The sequence below is a fragment of the Muntiacus reevesi genome, chromosome 10 (assembly GCF_963930625.1).
Source record: "Muntiacus reevesi chromosome 10, mMunRee1.1, whole genome shotgun sequence".
In the NCBI taxonomy this organism is placed as follows: domain Eukaryota; kingdom Metazoa; phylum Chordata; class Mammalia; order Artiodactyla; family Cervidae; genus Muntiacus; species Muntiacus reevesi.
The window spans coordinates 57,987,572-58,010,128 of NC_089258.1; the positions used below are offsets into that span (position 1 = coordinate 57,987,572).

General features: G+C 41.0%; 1 protein-coding gene across 1 annotated transcript; it reads left to right on the forward strand.

Moving 5' to 3' along the window:
- Positions 1 to 4,257: 4,257 nt before the first annotated feature.
- Positions 4,258 to 20,572, forward strand: CYP4V2 (cytochrome P450 family 4 subfamily V member 2). Its single transcript, XM_065947557.1, has 11 exons — positions 4,258 to 4,661; positions 8,265 to 8,377; positions 8,762 to 8,847; positions 9,592 to 9,782; positions 10,182 to 10,251; positions 11,524 to 11,650; positions 13,255 to 13,446; positions 15,830 to 15,932; positions 16,907 to 17,041; positions 17,136 to 17,315; positions 18,433 to 20,572. Exons 1-11 carry the CDS (start codon positions 4,424 to 4,426, stop codon positions 18,603 to 18,605), a joined length of 1,608 nt encoding a protein of 535 aa, XP_065803629.1. The 5' UTR covers positions 4,258 to 4,423; the 3' UTR covers positions 18,606 to 20,572.
- The last annotated feature ends 1,985 nt before the right edge of the window (positions 20,573 to 22,557 follow it).

A 22,557-nucleotide genomic window follows, 5' to 3' on the forward strand; every position in this document is an offset into this window, starting at 1 on the left:
ACTCAAAGAAAATGAGAAAAGAAGTCATAAAGAGATGAAAAAAAAGAATTCCAGACAGAGGGGAAAACACACAGTCTAAAACAGGACCATACCTGGAGGTTTAGAGAGCAGTAAAGAGGCTGGTGGGACACAGGGTGGACTTATCAAGGGGATAAATAATAAGAGAGGAGATCAGTAAAGTAATGGGCAAGGGATTAAGATTCTCTTTGGCGGTGGGAATTATAAGTTACCTGAAGCTAGAAGCCATTGGAGAATTTTGAGGACAGAGTGATATAATCTGATGTGAGATGATGTTTCAGATTAGATGACAGAAGGGCAGCTGGTGACAAGTCAGGGACTTTGGGTGTGTTCTCAAATTTGAACCAATTGGATTTGCTGTTGGATTGGATGAGGAGGGTAACAACAACAACAAAAGGAATCCAGGTTGACCCCAAGGCTTTGGTTTAATACTTGGAAAGATGATGTTGACCTTTACCAAATTCAGAAAGAATTCAAGAGAAGCAGATTTGGAAGCATGTTGGGATGTGTTTGTTTGATGCCTATTAGATATCTAAGTGGAGATGTTACACTGGGGTTTAGAGAGGAGGTTCAGACTGGGGTACTATATATCCATATAGATACATATACCCCCAGATATGTATATGTGTGTGTGTGTGTGTATCTATCTATCTATATATAATACTGGTATAATTTAAGTACTGAAATGGATGAGCTAACCGAGAGTGGAGAATGGAAAAGCAGAGAAAAGGGAGAGCTCGAGCTCTAGGTATTTTAACATCTAGTGGTGTGTGGTTCGAAGAGAAACTAGCAAAGCAGAAAGAATGACTGGTGAAGGAGAAGACAATCCAGAGAATATGGAATCCTCAAAGTTAGACGGGCAGGGGTTCAAGGAAGTAATAAGCACTCACATATGTTGAATACTGTTGATAAGTCAATTTAGATAGGGTCTGAGAAATGACTTAGGTTTAGCTACATGGAAGATAGGGCTTCCCTCATAGCTCAGTTGGTAAAGAATACACCTGCAATGCAGGAGACCCTGGTTCGATTCCTGGGTCAGGAAGATTCCCTGGAGAAGGGATAGGCTACCCACTCCAGTATTCTTCCCTTGTGGCTTCCCTTGTGGCTCAGCTGGTGAAGAATCCACCCGCAGTGTGGGAGACCTGGGTTCCTTCCCTGGGTTGGGAAGATCCCCTGGAGAAGGAAAAGCTACCCACTCCAGTATTCTGGCCTTGAGAATTCCATGGACTATATAGTCCATGGGATTGCAAAGAGTCAGACATGACTGAGTGACTTAAAAAAAAAGAACATGGAAGATATTGGTGATCTTGACAAGATCTGTGCTGGAATAGTCAAGGCAAAACTCTTGACTGCAGAGGCTTCAGGAGAGAATACACAGAGAGGAACTGAAGACAATAGGAATTAACACTGATGGTTTCATGTGTGAGAGTATATAGATACCATAGTTCTGTATCCAGCCAGAATTTGTTTTTCAGTCTAAAATAGCTTTTTCATATTGGGAACCATTCCAAGGGACAGAAAATTTAAGTAAATCCAAGTGTCAACATTTACAAAGCCCTTCTGTAGTTTATAAAATATTCTGGCCTACGACTTTAACTGTCAAAAGCTGGAGAGAGTAGCAAACAAAGACCTTCCAAGTGAGAAGGAATTCATCCTTTAATCTAAAATGAATCTTCAGGAGGGAAGGTTCACACCTTCCTACTCAGTCGGATTCATTCTGCGAGGCTGACAATCAACACGGTTACAAAGGTTGGCAGCGCACTGTTCCCTACACAGAGGATCCTTCCACTTTATGGTGGACTAACTGTGTACTTTGTCTCCAGGAAAGAAGGATGGTTTTTTGCAGGCCTGGCCATTTGACTGGTTTCATCTGAAATTTCAATATTCCAAGGCAGTATGAGAAGGTCCCATCTGGTAACAAGGAAACCATAGGAAAGAGGAAAAGGAACAAAATAGAAGGCTCTTATTGTGTTGCCCCTTTAAAAACAAACAAGCAAACAAAACTTCAGTGCCTCTTCCTCACTCACAAATTGCCTTCAAAATAGAAATCAAATGTTTAAACCTGGCAGTCAAACTCTATTCCAGCTTGCTCCATGCCACCAGTCAAATTTTCTTTCTCTTGTCACTATGAGTTGACCTGTGCTGCAAACAGGAGACCCTCCATTGACTTTTGAATCTCTCATATCCTCCCCTGAGTGGGGACATTTCTTGGCTCACATTTGCTGCTCCCGGCATCACTCACCCCCACTCCCTGCCCACCCTCTTTCTCCACTTCCGAGGGCAGCACTTGTATGTTATAGTCCTTGTTTTGTCCACAGAGATTAGCAGAGAGTCAGATATATACAAACCCTGTACATTTATATGTATAACTGGCCTTGTAGTTCATCCTCGATCCATTTTTTGGAGAGATCTTAGTCATGTGGGATCTTAGTCCCTGACCAAGTAGAAGTGCAGTCTTAATCACAGGGCCACCGGGAAGTTCTACCCTCAATCCTTTAGAGAGGAGGAAATGAAAGCCCAGGAAGATATATTAACAGATTTGCACAGATACACTTTTTTAAAGTCTTAAACAATATAGACATGAATCACATAAGAGTGCAAGTTTCTTCTCCATTCCCAAATGATCAAGTTGATCAGTATTTTTCTTTCCAGATATCAGTCTAGCGGTAGAGAGAGAGAAAAAAATGTCTCCCAAAGAGGGCATTAGGTTATATACTTGGTTCTGCGACTTGCTTATTTTTTTCACTTAATATTTCACAAACATTGTTCTATGTCAGGATATGTTGATGACTTGAAGAAATTCAGTTAGAGAAAAGTCTTAGGTTTTCTCTGCAAGTAGCTGTGAGCAAACTATACAGTAGCTCACAAACTAATCCAATTAAGCAAAGTAAAAATGCAGGGTATTCTCTTTGCATCCTGCTGTTGTGTGAAAATTGTATAAATCTTAATTATGTTGAACTGGTTCATAGTGCTTTTCAGGTCTACTATATCCTTCTACTTTTCTGCCTATTCTATTAATTTTTGAGAGTTTGATACTGAAATTCCAACCAAAAAAATCTTAATTTATCTACTTTAAAAATAATTTTTATAGTGGAACTGAATGTAACTCTGTTCTGTACTTCTCACCTCTCCTGTAAATGTGTTATCATACTTTCATAATTTAAAAAAGAAAAAAAAAATGCAGGGTATTCGCAACGCTTCACCTTCCTTGGCACTTTTCCTACAGCTTAGGGACCTGCTGCTAGGAGAGGCACACTCCACTCTCAGCCCCTTTTCGAGGAAGTATCAAGAGTAGAGAAGGAAATGAGAGTTAGGACTGGGTACCTGGAGAAAAGGGCGGAATTGAGAATCAGAGAACCCAGGCCCTGGGCAGAACCGGAGCATCCTTCTCACTGTCCTTGCCTTTTCCCTCTGCGGGCTCAGCGGTGTGTCTTCCCCTTTTCAGGATGCTCCCTAACTGCTATCTCCTTATTAAACCCTGCTCTCCCAGCATCACTCACCTCCAATGCTTTCGGAGACGCCCACCTTCATCCTCACCCACCCGCCCTTGTCTTGTTCTCTTGGGGTGCTAACTTTTCTAGGTCCCGAAAAATATTCTGAAAAATACCTGGATCACAACTTGGATTACTCAACTCACCTGTGTCGCAATCGGCCGCCCAGTGCAGCCTGGCAACTGGTGCCCCGAAGGTCGTGCCCCTAAGGCTACTCAGGAGCAACGTAGGTAGCTGCCCGGGGGACCCTAACGTGGAAGCCAAGAAGCAACCCATCTCCATCCGGGCTGGCAGCCGGCCAGGAGCCGGCCAGAATGCAAAGGAGCGAGGTTAGATACCCAGCCGGGGGCGCAAACGGAGCTCCAGAGGCTGAGCTTCAGACCCGACGCTTCCCCCACCCCCACTTTAAAACATCCTGCTCGCTGTGCCCTGAAGTTGTCTGGGACCCAGCAGCTGCTGGGCATAACCCACGCAGCGCCCCCAGCCCCTGGACACCTTCTCCACCACTAAGCTGCCTCCTTCCACTCCACCTTCATTATCCTCCCGTCTCCACCCACTAGCGCGCCTCCGTTTACACCCCCGCAGCCTATTGAGCGCTCAGGCAGCTTTCCGGACTTTCGTTTTCCGCTGGAAGCACAACAGAGGCCGGTGCGCTTCACCAAGGCTTTGACCCGGCTCGTAACAAGCCCGGCCGGGCGTCATCGGCTCGAAGACCAGGGTGAGAGCCAGGCGGGTGCCCACCCCCTCCACCGGCCGGAGGAGGGAAGTGACCTGGCCCGGCGCGCCCCCTCCTCCGCCCCGGGACCGCCCAGAGGCCGGGAACACCTCCCAGCGCCCGCGCACTTGACCTCGGGGGGCTGGACCGCCGGCCGCCCGCCGCATCCCGCCCGCACTCCCCGCGGTCCTCGGCCCCGATGCACAGCGGCCCCGCAGGCGCGATGCTGGCGCCCTGGCTGCTGAGCGCCGGGCTGAAGCTGCTGCTCTGGGGCGGGCTGTGCGCCGTCTCCCTGGCAGGCGCCACCCTCACCCTGAACCTCCTGCAGATGGTGGTGAGCTTCGCGCGGAAATGGCATCAGATGCGTCCTCTCCCGACCATTGGGGACCCCTACCCCGTGGTGGGACACGCGCTGATGATGAAGCCAGACTCAAGAGGTAAGGGCGCCCATCGCGTCCCTATCCGGGGGCCCGGGTTTCCGGCCGGTGCCGCCCGCCGGCCCTCGGGGATGTAGTCTGGACACTGAAGTGCCCGGCCTGCCGACGCCGGGAGAGAGAGAATTTGTCACCCACTCATTAGAAGACGGATTCCCAGTCCTATCCAGGTTCCCTATGACCCCTGGCAAAATTGCGGGTGCCCCTGGTCCAAACGAACTTTTTCTGCCTGTGCAGCATAGATCGCAAGCTTTCTAGGCTCTTGTCCTGCCTTTCTGCTTCTTTTTCCACCTCGTAGCTGCCCCCACACCGCAGAACACTGCTGTCTTTGCTTCTGTCTGGGCTCTTCAAGCCTTTAAGGGCAGAAACTTCCCTGTGCCTGCGTGCTAAGTGGCTTCAGTCGCGTTCCACTCTTTGTGGCCCCATGGGCGGTAGCCCGCCAGGCTTGTCTGTCCATGGGATTCTCCAAAGCAAGAATACTGGAGTGGGTGGTCATGCCCTTCTCCAGGGGATCTTCCCAACCCAGGGATGGAACCCAGGTCCCTTACATCTCCTGCCTTAGCAGGCGGGTTTTTTACCACTCGCACCACCTGGAACAAGAGAAATCCCTTAGAACACAGAAGTCTCTCTTTGTCTCTCTCTCTCAAAAGGCACTTGAGGTTCTTCCCCATCCAGCCATCACAAGACTTGACCACAACTTTGATTCTTTCTTGACTTTCATATTTTAGCCCTTTTAAGGAGGTTATGTAATAACAACACTTATGGCCAGGCCTTCTTGAAAACTCCTGCAGGAAGTTTCAAAATTCTTACTTATCTAAGAGTGAATTTATTTTTATTGAGATCATCTTTTTGAAGAGAGAGATTTATATTGTTTTGTTGGTGGAAAAGATCGCTGTAAGCTAGAAAAGTCTCAGAAGTATCTGAGATTTGGAGTCCTCCATTAGGGAGGATGAATTACTAACAGATATGAGCACTTTATTTTCAGGGCTTCCCAAGTGGCACCAGTGGTAAAGAATCTGCCTGCCAATGCAGGAGACCCAAGAAACAAGTTCAAAGGGACTGGGGTTCGATCCCTGGGTTGGGAAGGTCCCCTGGAGGAGGAAATGGCAACCCACTCCAGTATGCTTGCCTGGAAAAAAATCCCATGGACAGATGATCCTAGTGGGCTATAGTCCATGGGGTTGCAGAGTCAAACACAACTAAGAACACACATACTTTATTTTCATGGGGGTATAAATTGAATTACCCAGAGCTGAAAAGATTTGCTCAATATGACATATTTTAAAATAAGTCAGAGACCGGAACCCAATTCCGCCTCCAATTAATTGTAAGTACTAGTGATTTTACAGGCTAAAGATTAACTGCAATGCTTGAAGGGCTATTTTCCTCTGTTTTCCCAAGCAAAACAATACTGTCATCTTAAACTCACAAAAATGCCACGAGGCCTCGTGGGAGAGTGTTTACCAAAATACTGAACATATTTTAGGGCAGAAGAAATCCAAGTAAACTTTTTACCAGCCAAACATCAAAGTGACTAACGTCACAAGTGATCCAACAACATTTATTTATATCAAAACCACATTTGTAAAATCATCTTGAAAGTGTTAGTTGCTCAGTTGTGTCTGATTCTTTGTGACCCCATGGACTGTAGCCCACCAGGCTCCTCCATCCATGGGATTCTCCAGGCAAGAATACTGGAGTGGGTAGCCATTCCCTTCTCCAGGGGATCTTTCCCACCCAGGATTGAACCCAAGTCTCCTGCATTACAAACAGATTCTTTACCTTCTAAACTACCAGAGAAGTCCCTAATACTTAAAAGCTGAGCTAACTTCCCTTTCTATTCTAAGGCTTTATAATATTAAACAAAAAATTTATGTAAAAATATAGACCTTCCCATCCCCACTAAAGAAACAGTATGCTTAAGGAGTCTCATGTTCTTTTTGAGAATAATTGAAATCTCCACTGAATAAGACCTATTTTAAAACAAACTGTGAGTTGTCTTTGGAATTACTTTCTGAGTGAAGAGAATGACAGTGTACTGTCTTCCATAAAGGGCCATTTTAATCCAGCATATAAATACTGGATTTTGGCATCAGGCAAACCTTGGCTCAATTTCCAGCTTTGGAACCAAGTTGTTTGATTTTGGAAAGTTGTTTAAAACTCTAAGTTAGAGTGGTTTCTTTTTTTTTTTTTTTTAACCATGGACTTGAAGTATTACAGAGTAATTTTAAGGATTAAATTTAATGCCTGTGGTTAAATTTAGAGTGCTGTCCAAACTTGGTTAGAATAAGTTCTTTAAGATTGTCAATCATCCATTTATCAAGGCCCTACTTTATGCCCAGTGTTGAGCTCAACAAAATCGGAGATTTCAGAATATTCTGAGAAATATTTCCTGTCCTCGGCATCTTGTCTCACATGGAGGCTGTGGCTGTCTTCCCATGAGCCTCTTGAAGGCTAGTAGACTCTTGCTTTTGCTTCTGTGTCATCACCTGTCTTCATCAGCGGCTGCCTGCTACTGGGCCTGATACCTTCAAACCACAGATTCAGACCTCCCTTTCTCCTCTGTCAGATCAGACTCAGGGAGGCAGTATATCGACATGAAGTAACCCAAGTGTCCATCCCTGGATGAATGGATAAAGAGAATGTCACACACACACACAGGAATATTATTCAGTCATAAAAAGAAGGAAATATTGCCATTTATGAAAACATGGATGAAACTGGAGGCCATTAATGCTAAGTGAAATGTCTGACTTCAAGAAGATAAATGTTGTGTGATCTTACTTCTCTGCGGAATCTAAAATAAGGAACTTATTACAAAATTCTTGTCTCTAAAAAAAAAAAAGTATCGGCTTATAGTTGATTCACAATGTTATGTTAGTTTCAGATATACAGCAAAGGGAATCAGTTATACATATGTGTGTGTGTGTGTGTGTGTGTGTGTGTGTGTGTGTGTGTGTGAAAGGTTGTTGCTGAACCACAAAAAGACGCTGGAATTCTTGGCCTCTGGAAGAGAAGAATTCAATCTGGGGCCAGAGACGAGGCTTGATCGCCCAGAGCTTTTGTGTAATCAAGTTTTATTAAAGTATAAAGGAGGTAGAGAAAGCTTCTGGCATAGGCATCAGAAGGGGGCAGAAAGAGTACCCCCTTGCTAGTGTTAGCAATGCAGTTATATACTCTAATTAGTTATTACAGTGAATCAAAAGAATGTCTGGAGGTTGTAAAGACCTCACTAGACCTACTCCCATAATTTACATCTTAAGATAACAGGATTAGCCAGAAGGTTTTTTCCAGAGACTGTCCTCAAGCAGAATACATCATTGTTATATAATTCTAAGGAATGTAGAGGGAAAAAAAGTTTGTCCTTTCCTCCTCCTTGAGAATTCCAGACCCCTCTCTCCTTGGGGAGCCCCTAGACTTATCAACCTGCCTAGGAAATGACTCTCTCATATGTATATATATACATATATATCCACTCTTTTTTTAGATTCTTTTCTCATATAGGTCATTACAGAGTATTAAGTAGAGTTTCCTGTGCTCTACGGTAGATCCTTATTAGACAGAATTCTTGTCTTGATTGATTTTAAGGTTAAATATTTCTCCCAGATTTTTTTCAGCAGATCATTGATTACACTGAAGAATACCGACATCTGCCACTGCTGAAACTCTGGCTCGGGCCCGTACCTCTCGTGGTCCTTTATAACGCAGAAAATGTGGAAGTGAGTATGTGGTAAACATGGCTAATATTCCACTGTCTGTCTGATGGTGTGGGAATCTCATTAGATGTGGTCATTCTCCACATTCATCTGCCTCTCCCCATTTCCCTCAGTAAATTCTCTATTCAGTTCCTAGTTGGTGGCAGAAACCAGGAATCATCTTGGGTGTTTTCTTTCAATTCCATTTAGTCCTCAAGACTGAATGACAGTTATATGTTCAAAACTCTTCATTGAATTTCTTTGAGGCACAGGAATAGAAATGAATCACAGAGAAATAACAATTATGAAATCTTGTTTTAAAAAGTAGTTGTGTTCTAGCCAGATGTTCTTGTAATTGATATCATTTTGATGTCTATATCTCTCAAATTTTTTTTTTCTCTTTTTAAGGTAATTTTAAACAGTTCAAAGCACATTGAAAAATCCTATATGTACAAGTTCTTAGAACCGTGGCTTGGACTAGGACTTCTTACAAGGTATGCCAGTGGAAATTTGTAAAGCTGTCTTATAGAAACAGTTTCTTCTCTGGGTAACTTGTTATTTCAGGAACTGACCCAAATTATGGGAAAAAGTGGAAGCAAAAGTCTAGTTAACAATGGGCCTTTGATTGACAGGAATCCTGGATATATGGGAATGTCCAGGCACTGTATTCAATAGTGATAATCACTAGTGTTCCAAGAACAATGAGGAGGTGCTGATACATGAATGGAGAAAAGCATAGTTTGGAAGAGGGAAATCTTGAAGCTATAATGAAAAAGCAGTCACATCCCTCCAAAGAAGTATATCAAACATAGGGACCTCAATTCTTGAGTCTGTTCAGAAACAGGACTCCAGAAAGACAGGACCCTTGTGGGGACTTTAGATAATTCATGGATAATAGAGATTAAAGTAAATCATGGAGCAGCAGATCATCTGAGGACTATGGTATTGATAAAAGGGAGAAAAATTATAGTCTTTAGAACCTCAGAACTTAGAAGTTTAGGAAAAATTTTAATTGTTTCCATTTTTAATAAATGCCTTTGTAAATATTAGTAATATAGAACAGTATCCAAAATATTCAATTCTGGAGCTATACATGAGTCTTTATCATTCTGATCAAAGCAATTGAGAATCTACAGAATAAGCTATTTCAGCAGAACTTGGTGACTTGACTATATTTATATTTTATCTGTTTCAGATGTTGCTTCTTTTTTCTTTGTAACCATGTATTGTATTTCTAGTACTGGAAACAAATGGCGCTCTAGGAGAAAAATGTTAACACCTACTTTCCATTTTACAATTCTGGAGGATTTCTTAGATGTCATGAATGAACAAGCAAATATATTGGTTACTAAGCTTGAAAAGCATGTTAACCAAGAAGCATTTAACTGCTTTTTTTACATCACTCTTTGTACCTTAGATATAATCTGTGGTAAGTCTCACTGATTTGTTTTTAAAGATAGGCTGTAAAGATAAAATGGCCCAAATAGAAAATAACAGTTCATGGTGTGTGTGTTGGTGGGGGGGATTTAGAAGGGATTTTGGGTTCATCTGGATAGTCCTATTGCTAAATTAGCCTCCTAAGAAGCAGTGGCCATTCATGAGACTTCAAACCCAGCAGTTACGGAGCCAACACGACCAGCAGGTCGGGGGAAGGAAGGGCAGGAGCTGGGAGGAAGAAAAGCAGAAGATTTGAGAGAAGAGAGAAAAGAAGAATTTTGCAATATATCAGAACAGGACACAATGTCTTTTTTTTAAAGTGTCTGCCACTGGAAAGTGTACCCAAGATGTGTGCATGAATTGAATGGTTCCTTCTCACTCTATTTTACAGAAACAGCTATGGGAAAGAGCATTGGTGCCCAAAGCAATGATGATTCTGAGTATGTTCGAGCCGTTTATAGGTAAATTAAATCCTTTCAATTATTTCTAAAACTGTTATTGATTAGGGCTTTAAAAATTATTGCCAATCACTTCTGTCTATATTGTATCTTTTTCATCATTTCAAAATGAAACATTATACTAAAAATCAACCTAATCAATTAAAGCATGTATTTCAATAGTAGAGGAAGAGTTGTGTAAATTATAACACATTCAAATTACATTAATTTAAAATGACTTTTATAATATACTGAGAGATTATATTATGATGCTAAGTTGTAAGAGAAAGATGTACATTTTCATGGAAAAATGAGAAGACACCACATCAAAGTGTTAGCTGTGTTTATTGTGTGTGTGCGTCTTTTTCTTATTGTGTTTTATTTTTGTTGTGGTTCAATCTCCTTTCCTATATTTTCTGCACTTGAGTATGTATTATTTCTTAATAGAAATAATCAACTTTACTTTTAAAATTGCTCATGATTATTAAGAGGCAGAGCCAGGATCTGATTCAACGTATCCTGTGTTTCATCCACTGCTCATTTCACTTAATCTTATTAATTGTCGAGCATCTAACCTGCCATTCACTGCACAAGGTACTGACTAGTTTCAAATGGGCACATGAAACAGAGTAAGGGGAGACAGGCATTGAAGCAACTGATAAGATAATGACTTGAAAAGAAAAGATCAAGTTGATGTGAGAGGGGAAACAAGGATACATTTTACAGATTGAGTGGCCATGAAAAGTGTTTTTTGTGGAATTGGCATCTAAGCTGGTCACAAAGGAGGAGGTTATGTAGGTCTTTCTGCTTCTCACTGGAAATGCTGAGGGCGGTGCTCGTGACAGCTATGTGACAGATGGGGATCAATGAGCACTTTTCCGTGGAAGAGGGAAGTCAGTTGTTTTGTTGGCACTGCAGAGGACTGAGCAAGCAAATGAGTGGGCATTAAAAAGAGGCAGATTTCATATGATCTTGTGGTGCAAGAGCCATGCGTGACCTGGGGAGGGCAAGAGCTCTCCCTGGAGAAAAAGAAGCAGAGATCAGATGGTCATCTGGTAAGAATGTTTTATAATGGATTCTTCATTCCTCCCAAGAATGCATTCAATGTTTAAGCTTCCCTGGGTGTATAATAGTCCATGACTTCATGTTGATGGTAAAGCCTGGAGTTCTCAATAGCCTCTAAAATGAATCATCACCATTCCCCATATCACCCACGCTGAGACGGGGCATCACATCAAGGGTCAAGAAATACACATTTTCAATGTGTCAGCTGATGTGTTTTTATCCTGTTTATAGGATGAGTGATTCGATACATCAAAGAATGAAGACGCCCTGGCTCTGGCTTGACCTTGTGTTCTATATGTTTAAAGATGGACAGGAACACAGAAGGAGCCTAAAGATTGTACATGATTTTACCAACAATGTAAGCCCTTGATTTTTTTTTTACTTGTGATAAAACATGCTCAACATAAAACCTACCATTAAGTGCATTCACGATGTTGTGAACCATTGCCAGTCTCCACGTCCAGATCTTGACAAGTCTGAGATTTTCATGTTGTGTTACCATAGTCTGGAACCTATGTCTCATGAAAGGTGAATAATAATGGGAAAAAGTAGACAGCACGATTGCGTCTTAGTTACGTATTAGCATTATGTATGTGGTTACTGGCAGGAGACGTTGGATGAATGAAGTTTTAGATCAAGGTGGCCACAGTGGAAGACAGAGTAATTTCCATTACTGGGTGGTGGGAGCATGACCAACAGTTTGTATCTTTTAACTATAATTAATTATTTTCTCAAATTACATGTGTTACTATCAATACCAATAATTAGTGAACTGCAAATTGGATGGACAATACTATTTACTTAATAAATACTGAAAATGGAATACTGAGTGCCAGGCACTAGGAGTTTCCCCAAGGATGAAGAGAAATATGGTGTTCTGTCCCCAGAGAACTTAAGATCCATTCATTCAGACCACTTAGCAGCAGGTTTGGTCAATTGCTTGATAGGAGGAGAAAGTTGAAATACATGACCAAATTAAGTTTATGGGCTTTAGTTCTTTTATTCACTCAGAAAAGATCTAACAAACATCCTTAAATGCCAGGCAGTACTCTGAAAGTGAAAGTGGCTCAGTTGTGTCCAGCTCTTTGCAACCCCATGTACTGTACAGTCCATGGAATTCTCCAGGCTAGAATACTGGAGTGGGTAGCCTTTTCCTTCTCCAGGAGATCTTCCCAACCCAGGGATCGAACCCAGGTCTCCCACGTTGCAGGCAGATTCTTTATCAGCTGAGCCACAAGGGAAGGGTGGGAATTACATCAGTGAACAAAGACAGATTTGCTGCCATGCTATATTTGAGGATGCTATATTTGAGGTATGCATTATATTATACAGCAAGTATAATGTAATGTCAGGGGGTGAGTGAAATGAAAAAAATAGAGTTAGGAAGACAGTGAGTGCTGGGGACCGGGGTAGCAGTGATCTGGGAAGGTCTTTCTGATAGTGTGCAGAGGGACAAACCTTAAAGAAGGAGGGAGCCAGCCACACTGGTGTCTGAAGAGAGACTTATAGGCAACAGGAATAGCGACCACATCGGTGACGTAACCTATGAACTTGCTGTTTCTTTTCTCCAATCCATCCAGTAATGAGAGTGATCCATAATTAGCCTATTATATAATGACTGCATTCTCTTCACCACCCAAGCTTTTTCTCATTAGCTCATTCAAATCTCTAGGGCACCATTTAGGGGACTACCAAGTCTATTCCCATGTTAGAAGGATGGCACTTGAATATGCTGGATTTGTCTGACGTTAAATTTGTTTTTAAAAGTCTTATCAAATAATGCCCTAAAATGTTAACAGGAAGCTTTTCTATATTTTCCACAACAGCCTAAGTTATTGTTGAGTCAGAATAGAAAAGGTTTAGAAGAAAAAATTCATGAAAGAAACTAGTATATTTTCATGGGAAAATGTATTACAGGGCTATATCAAACTCCATACAGAGCATATTATTTAAATCATACAGGTCATCACTGAACGGGTCAATGAAATGAAGAGACATGAAGAAGTTACAAGTAACGACAAGGAGAAGGACTTTCCTCCACACAAAACTAAATGCAGGGCTTTTCTCGACTTGCTTTTAAACGTGACTGATGACCAAGGGAACAAGCTGAGTCATGAAGATATTCGAGAAGAAGTCGACACCTTTATGTTTGAGGTATTTTATCTTGTCACATCATTTTTGGGTATCTTTTTAAAAATTCCGGTTACGTTTTTGAATCTTTAGCATTATTTTTAAAAGTTTATTTGTTTTAAAATAGCCTCATATAACTGAGGATGAGTCACTAAATTACAACTAGAAATTACAAAAGAACCTGATTAAGTTATCAGATCAACTTCCTTCTTTAGAAAAAGCCTTTGACTTGTGGTGAGTAAAGCAGTTTTCTCAGGATAACCTAAAACACATCAGACTTTTCCAAGTAGAAAAGCAGCCAGAAATTTCTCAGTTCCCTGTATTGCTTCATGCTTAAAAAAAAAAAAACAAAACTCTGAAACGCACAAGTCTGTCTTTTCATTACCTCCTTTTTGAAGTTCTAGCAAATGAGATCCTGCTATGAGCTGCCCAAACTAAAGAAGATTAGCAAGACCCCTCAGTGAATTTAACTAGTTTGTGGATTCTAAAGAGGTTTCTGGTCTTCACATCATTAAAAGAAAGCTGTGGTTTTTACAAAAGGTAATTCTAGTGTTATTAAATATTATAAAGAATGAAGAATGAATCTTTCAGTGGATGGATTGCCAAATGAAGATGAAGAAATGTTTTAAAAAGCGCCACGTGGTAATATCCCGGGAGGAAAGTGAAGTGCATGGGTAGTTTAGGATGGCTCAGTGCAGGCCGCCCCTGGGTGGTACGAGCCGCCCTGCCTGCAGGCGTCTGGGGACAGTGCCGGAACACACGTGTTCCTGAGGGCGCAGTGTAGGAAAGCAGGGTGTTTTGAGTGTCCCTAGACCTGAGTTCTCCTTCTGGCTGTCTCCTGATTAGCCTTATGAGATGCTGCCTGTTACCCCAGATCCTTGTCACAGCTTCCCTATGCTCAGCAGGCGTCTCTTACTTGTTTGGATCAGGCTTCCACTTACAAATTCAAGAGCAGTTATTAAGAATTATTTAGCAAGAGCACTTCCTTCTGTGGCTTTGGTGAACAGCTGAGTAAAAGGGGCCAGATCTTGTCTGGAGTTCAGGGTGACTTCCGTGAAGGCACCACAAGCCTGAGAAGAGGCAAGGACACCAATATCATGGACTCCAAAGATACATGTTCTATAAAATTGCAGAATAAGCCTCAAACAATTCAACTTAGAGGCTTCCCTGGTGGCTCAGTGGTTAAGTATCTGCCTGCCAATGCAGGAGAGGTGGGTTCGATCCCTGGGTCAGGAAGACACCCTGGAGAAGAAATGGCAACCCACTCAGTATTCTTGCCTGGGAAATCCCATCGACAGAGGAACTTGACAGGCTACAGTTCACGGGGTCACAAAGTCAGACACAACTGAGTCACTCAACAACAGCAACAACAAATTCAACTGAGAACCTGTTTCAGGAAGCAGGTGCTTTGGAGATTTCTGCCCAGAGAAAGACAAATGATAATCATCACTTGCGTTGCACAGAGAAAATGGAAAAGTAAGTACATCCACAGAGGAATAAATTTGTCTTTAGTGCCCCCTAAAAGTCTTATTCATAGAGCTATACTATTATTATTGATTTTTCAAATAATTTTTTTTTTCTGAAGAGCTCAGGTAAAAAATTTTTGGATCTGTTTTTAATCTCTAAAATGTAAATAGCAGTATCAAGTATTTCACGAAGTTTTTCTGAAGAATAGTTGAGTTAGTTTCTGCAAAGTACTTAGTATATTGTCTAAAGCTCAGCAAGTATTACATGAGGGGACGCATCAACTTCTGGATGTAGAGGATGTTACTCAGAACCACACATAGACTTCTGGCCTCCAGGGTCCACAGGTAAAGCCCACCTTACAAAGGCTAGAAGGTGGAGGAGTACAGGTCTGACAGATTGGCTCATGAAAGTCAGACATTTTCCCCTTAAAAACTGTCTAACAAAGCACCTTATCCCCTTGGGAAAGTGAAAGTGAAAGTGAAGTCGCTCAGTCTTGTCTGACTCTTTGCGATCCCGTAGACTGTAGCCCACCAGGCTCCTCCTTCCATGGGATTCTCCAGGCAAGAATACTGGAGTGGGTTGCCCATTTCCTTCTCCAGGGGATCTTTCCGATCCAAGGATCGAACCCAGGTCTCTCGCGTTGCAGGCAGATGCTTTAACCTCTGAGCCACCAGAAAGCCCAAAGTCTCCCTTATTATCACAATCCAGCCACTTCTCACCATGTATGCAACCTTGTGTGGAATTGAAATGCCTCTCTAAGCATGAATCTCCCCTTTGAAGGGACTCTTTTGTTTCTTATCAAGGTGAAATACTGCACCCACTTAATTTATTATGCTTGGAGTCACGGTGCAGCTGTCAGATCCAAACAGTTCAAAATGGAGTTCTCTCTTCTAATCTTTGCCATACGACTCTGCTAAGCTATTTTTCCTTGCATTTGTAGGGCCACGATACAACTGCAGCTGCAATAAACTGGTCCTTGTATCTATTGGGTTCATATCCTGAAGTCCAGCAAAAAGTGGACAGTGAACTGGAAGAAGTGTTTGGTATGTTCAGCCCCTTCACTAGTTACACGGGTATCATGTCCACCGAAGCAAGAGTTGTTTTTGCTCAGAAAGGGTACGCAGTAGGATCTGTTCTAAAGGTACCACAATAGGCAGGAAGGCTCCAATGTGGGGTTCCTTCTAATACCAGTTTTCTTAGCAAGGCCTGGCTAAGAATACAGGCATTTGCTAAGTGCCTGGCATATGATGCACAGATAAATGGTACGATCCTCAGGCATCTCACTGCTTAATAGATGAAGCAGATGTACATGCGAAAGCATTGAGTCATGGGGTCAAGGAAACCTGTTTCATCCCTCGTTGCATCTAGCCACAAATGAGAGAGAAGATGCATTAAGCTGCTAGGATGTACATTTCTATTACACAGCCAGCAACCTACAGGCTGATGCCAGCAGTGACATCATCAGATTCCCAGCACCCCAAAAGGAAACCCTGTCTCATTACTTGGCCGCTCTCCTCTCTTCCCTCAGGCCTTGGAAATCTCTAATCTGTCTCTAATGGGACCTGCTACCTGTTCTGGGTACTTCCTGGGATTTCCAGGTGGCTCAGTGGTAAAGACTCCACCTGCCAATGCAGATGTGGGTTGGATCCCTGGGTCGGGAAGGTCCCCTGGAGAAGGAAATAGCTACCCCCTCCAGTATTCTTGCCTGGGAAATCCCACAAACAGAGGAGCCTTGCGGGCTACAGTGCATTGGGTCGCAAAAGAGTTGGACATGACTTAGCAACTAAACAACAGAGTACTTCCTATAAATGGAATCCTACAAATGTGTGATTGTTGGTGTCTGGTTTCTTTCACTGAATAGATCTCATTTTATTTTGATTATGGGTAATATTAGAGATTCTACTTTAGCTGTAGATATTTAACATTCAGTGTTTTGATGTGTATTCTTCATCAATGTCCCATCTCCCAAGCTCAAATAATACTTTCATTGTTATTCTGTGTATTCTGCTAAAACCAGGGAAGTCTGACCGTCCTGTTACCCTAGAAGACCTGAAGAAACTTAAATATCTGGAATGTGTTATTAAGGAGAGCCTTCGCCTTTTCCCACCTGTTCCTTTCTTTGCCCGTAATCTTACCCAAGACTGTGAAATTGGTGAGGATTGTATAATTTGAATAGCAGGGAGAGTGGGTTATTTTTATGGTCTGTCTTGCTCCATCCTCATGGCCTATTGACTACTTCTTGACAGTGGGTTACAAAATCGTGCAAGGCTCTCAAGTAATCATCCTGCCCTATGCACTGCATAGAGATCCAAAGTACTTCCCGGATCCTGAGGAATTCAAGCCAGAACGGTTCTTTCCTGAGAATTCGAAAGGACGTCATACATACGCATATGTGCCCTTCTCTGCGGGCCCCCGAAACTGTATAGGTCTGTATCCACCACCAGAGCTAGTCTCACCTTTCAGGTTGGCAGGGCAGTCGTGGTTTTCTTACAAAAATCTTGAGATATAGCATCCCACAGGCAACTGTCTTTTAAAAAAGCTGACTTCCTTTCCCCTCCCCTTTGCTACACATTGTTTAAAAATGTGACTGTCATAAAGTTTATTAGTTTTCTGGCGCAGCCATAACAAAGTACCTGACACTGTGTGCTTAAGCCACAGAAATTTGTTTTCTCCCAATTCTGGAGGCTAGAAGTCCAAGATCAAGGTGACAACAGAATTGGTAATAAGCCTGTCCTTAGCTTGTTGGATCCATGCTGCTCTTCTCCCTGCATCCCTACATGGCCTCTGTGGGTGTGTTCTAATCTTTCCTTTCCATAAGGATACCAGCCAGATTGGATTAGGATCCACCCATCTGACCATTTTCATTTAATTACTTCTTTAAACGTCCTGTCTCCAAACACAGGCATAATTCTTTCCTTGGTAGACGTTGACAATATTATAGCTTTTAGATGAAAAGAGGATATACTTCATATGGTAGAAAACTTATGTGTAATGATTTGTTATATTTAATTTCTGTTTGTTGCTTTTAAGAACTTCATTTTGGAAAACCAAAATGCAAAACACCACAAGGCAAGCTGAAGTGCTTAAACAAAGCAAATGCACATCACCAAGTGTTATAAACACGCTCAGCTTCAGAATCTCTAGCATTTTATCATTTATGCAAATACAGGCATTCATATAATAAGACCAGATTTAAATGGGTGAGTCTGAAGCTTATTTGGTGACTCTGTAGTAAATTAAATTAAAGGCTCAATAAGAAAGTAATCTAGAGTAGTGATTCTCAGGCTTGAATGAGCCCAGGATTTGTTTACGCCTTTGCTAAAATATAAATTCCTGGCCCATCTCAGCTGTTCAGATGTACTGGGTGGGAGAAGGAAAGGGCACTCAAGAGTCTTCATTTTTAACAAGCATCCCAAGTGATTCTGATTCTCTCAGGGCCCATTACAAAAATACAAAATTGTTTGCTTCCTCTGATTAGACTTCTGATTTCTCACATTTAAGGTATATCTATCTAATGATGTTGGTATTTACTTTAATTTGAAGGTCAAAAGTTTGCCATAATGGAAGAAAAGACCATTCTTTCCTGCATCCTGAGGCACTTTTGGGTAGAATCCAACCAAAAAAGAGAAGAACTTGGTCTGGCAGGAGAGCTAATTCTTCGTCCAAGTAACGGCATCTGGATCAAGTTGAAGAGGAGAAACACAGATGAATCCTAACTGTATTACTGGGTTATGCTCTTATCATAAAAAGGTCTTTCTTTAAAGGGAACTTTTCATGTACAATTTGTAGATCATGGATTCAGTATTCTTAATCCCTCAATTTTTTTCTTGTCGCATTTAGCTTAGGGTCAAGTCTACCAAAGCAAGAGTTTCCATATCTTCATCACCATCATAGCTTTGACTCCTGGTCTTGATCCCGAAAGATAAATTAACTGATGACCATATGCAAATGAACATATAAAAACTTCTCCACAGAAGGATCCACAGGCCAATTCCATTCTAATCAACAGAGCGAAAAGTTATAATTTAAATGAAGTTCTAAAATATCTTTAAGATGTTCTTATTGACTCAAGAATAAATATTTGCATGTACACATATACATTTGTTCAAAAAGACTGTGTAATTAAGCACTATGACTTAAGGAGCTTAAATTTCAAGAATTGTATCAGTGGCATCAGTTTTGGGGAGAATAATCCTTATGATACTTTTCAAAGAGTTAGTCATATACAGTGGATCATTTATAAGTTCACTCATAGGTTCTGTTCCTCTTTCCCTTTGGACTGTGTACTTATAGCTTTCTTTTCGTTTTTCAGAGCATCACAATTACCTTTCTATATGGTGTATTATTGGGAGAGATTCCTCCTGGTAATCTCCAGTCCCTCACCATGCCTCAGGGAATTGATTGGGAGCTCTAAGGCTTTGGAAGGTCTAAGGACCTTAGAGATTTTCTAGTTATGCAGTGGCCTCTTCCTGTCTACAGGTTCTGAATCCATGGATTCAACCAAGGACTGATTGAAATTATTTGAAAAAACAATTCCAGGAAGTTCCAGAAAGCAAAACTATTTACAAAGCATTTACGTTGTATTCACAACTATTTTATATAGCAGTTACATTGTATTAGGTATTGTAAGTAATCTAGAGATGATTTAAAGTATAGAGTTGGATGTGCAGATCCATGTGGAAGTGCTACACTATTTTGTATAAGGGACTTGAGCATCCATAGATTAGTCTCTGTGGGGATCCTGGAACCAATCCCTTGTGGATACTGAGGGGTACTCCCTCTTAATAGAACAGGCTGAGTTCAGGGGAAAGGTAAGTCCCAAAGCCATACCACTAGTGGGTGATGAGGCTGGCGATGGAGATCTTTAAATCTCTCCACTCCCAATATGGTGACACTTCCAGAATAGGATCTTGCTTCATGGCACCCATGTCTAGATATGTTATTAGAACATAGGTGTTCTGCCTCTGATTTTGGCATATTTCCTCTTCCATTATTAAAGGAAAAGAGAAGCCATTCATCTATATTAAGTAACCCAGTCACATCTCACTTAGTATAGGGTTAGGCTTCTAGTAAATTGAATCCTTCAGGATATAACCTGTCAAGCTCATAACAGACACCCATTCCCCAAATTTTAATGCCGTAGACGACATCTCTAGTCCCTCACTCAGCGACTTTTAAAAATGTCTTTTAAGAAATAATTTTAATAAAATTGTTTCTTCAATTTTCCAAGACAATAACTGATAGAAACAACAAATTAAGAAGATGCATGATGTATTCTTCAATGGATATCAAATAAAGAGGTTACAAAACCAAAACCACTTGGGAAGCACCAAGGCTGTGGTACTAAGGGCAGGGTCAGCAGATCTCCCCACTTTCATAACCCAGAGACCCCAGTGTGGACCACCCAGCCCCTAAGCTGAGCAGAAAAAGTCAAGAACATACAAGATATAAGGGAAAGACTTCCATCTTATGGTTAACCTTCTTACTTAAAAACTGGGTATGTGTAGAAATCTTGCTCCCCAATGACCCTGGATAATTGGGATTTTATTTGTGGAAATTGGTCTTATTTCTGAATTTCATGCACTTACATGTAAACCTTTGTGTGTGTTTAAGTGACCCTACAATATGATGTAAAGTTAAATTAAAATATCGCTACGTGTTGTCTTTTGATCTAAAATCTTCATTTAGCCTCAGAATAATTTATTTTTTTTAACCTGGGAATTCTCTGAAACTGTGTCAGACTTGGAACTGAGAAATATGTCATCTTTTGTAGTATGGGAATGCAGATGCTGATTTTTTTAAATACAAAGATGATCAAATATCTATATTCCTATTACCTGCCTTCTACTCAAAAGAGGTAACTCAAGAAAAATAAATTACATTTTAAACATGGGTGCTACATTTTATCCTAAGAGTTGACATCAGTTGGAAATATGGATAACTTTAAAAGATAATTTAGTGGATTACTGATTCATAATGCAATAAAAGTATTAGTACTTTTGAGTTGACATCATTAATGTCATTCATACTTTCTAACAAAATGATCCTTATGCTGCTATCATAGACTGATTTCAAGTTTCTCATAATTTGAAGCATAAACTAGAGGAGAAGCAGAAATTCCAGAACATTTTGTTCATCTAATAGCAAAAAGTAAAATCCCTCTTAAGGGCTCCCTGGGAGTAAGCAAAAACCATAGCATCACTGGGTCCCAGAGGTTTACACCCTAGAAACCTCTCCAGGAGGGGACCTATTGAACTGACACTCTATTCTCCATCACAGACAACCAAGGAATGTCCATTTCTGAACCATCTGACCTGTCTCACAAAGAGATGCTGGTCATAAAAAGGTCAGTTTTTACCCTGGAATGTATTTGGATCAATCAAATGTATTTATTTCCAGCATCTAATGAAATGCTGATAGATACATTTAACTTCATTTACTCTGCCTAGAGATTCCCTCTTTCTAGGAACAGCACCTTCTTTATTTTTAGAATTATCCTGTGATACCCCCACTTTCTCTTCTCCTCCTTTTGCTTCTTTAAACCACACCCATTGTAAATATGTGGTTCTAGAGTCAGCCATGGAGAGCTCCCCTCCTGCCCAAAGGTTCTCACACTTTGAATCTCTAGGACTTTTATGCTGACAGCAGAAGCAAGCTCTCTTTTTAAAGGGCTCAGTGGTAAGATTAGGCACAGCCAGATAATCCCCATTTGATTAGTTACTAAAACAGTTTAGTAACCTTAATTATTAATACATCTGCAAAATTGTGTTTGTCCTGTAACATAAAAGTAATCATGGACAAATGCGGTATCCCATTTTCTTTGATGTCTGGGATGATAGAGGGAACCCTTGGCGAACATTTTAGAATTCTGCCTACCATTGCCTCTTTCCAATTTCTTTCTGATCTGCTCCTTCTGAATCCACAAGCAAATCTTTAGTTTTATTATATTACGAGAACATGCATTCCACTATAAGAAAAATTCAGAAGAAACACAGGAGTATATTTAAATAGATTTAAACCGGTAATCACACCATTTAGGGAAACAACCTCTGAGGGTTTCTGCTGTGATTTGGAGAGAGGGCAGTTTTTTCCAGTCACCTTTTTTTCCAGATGAGGCTGGTAACCAATGAAATCACCAATTTAGATTCGTTAATACTGCACAAGTCAGAGGATTCCCTTTTGTTGTTTGCTGCTATGTCAGTTGGTATATCCCAACTGGTATATACTGGATATATTAGATACTGGTATATCCCAAATTTAAATGGATATTTAAATATGCAGTATGAATATTTGAAATATGCTACTTCATTACAGTCAGAAAAAATGTTTTACTGGCAATATTTTCCTACATTCTCAATAAACACAGTTCTGCATTGCAGTAATATGCATTAAATATTTATTTAAGAATTCCCTAAAAATCTAATTTACTAGCCAGAAAGATGTACTGCATCTTTGCAGAATAGTTAGAAAACAAAGGAGATTTAGTGGGCAAGGGATTGTAGACTTGACATATTTTTAAAAGTACAAGAAAGAGAGTAAATCATTTCATATAGATATAATAGGTCAATCTAGAATGATGGATAGAAGTGACAAGGAGATACACTTCAGTATATAGGGAGATTTTTTTCTTAAAAATAAAAATAAAATTCTCTGAACAAGAATAGGCTC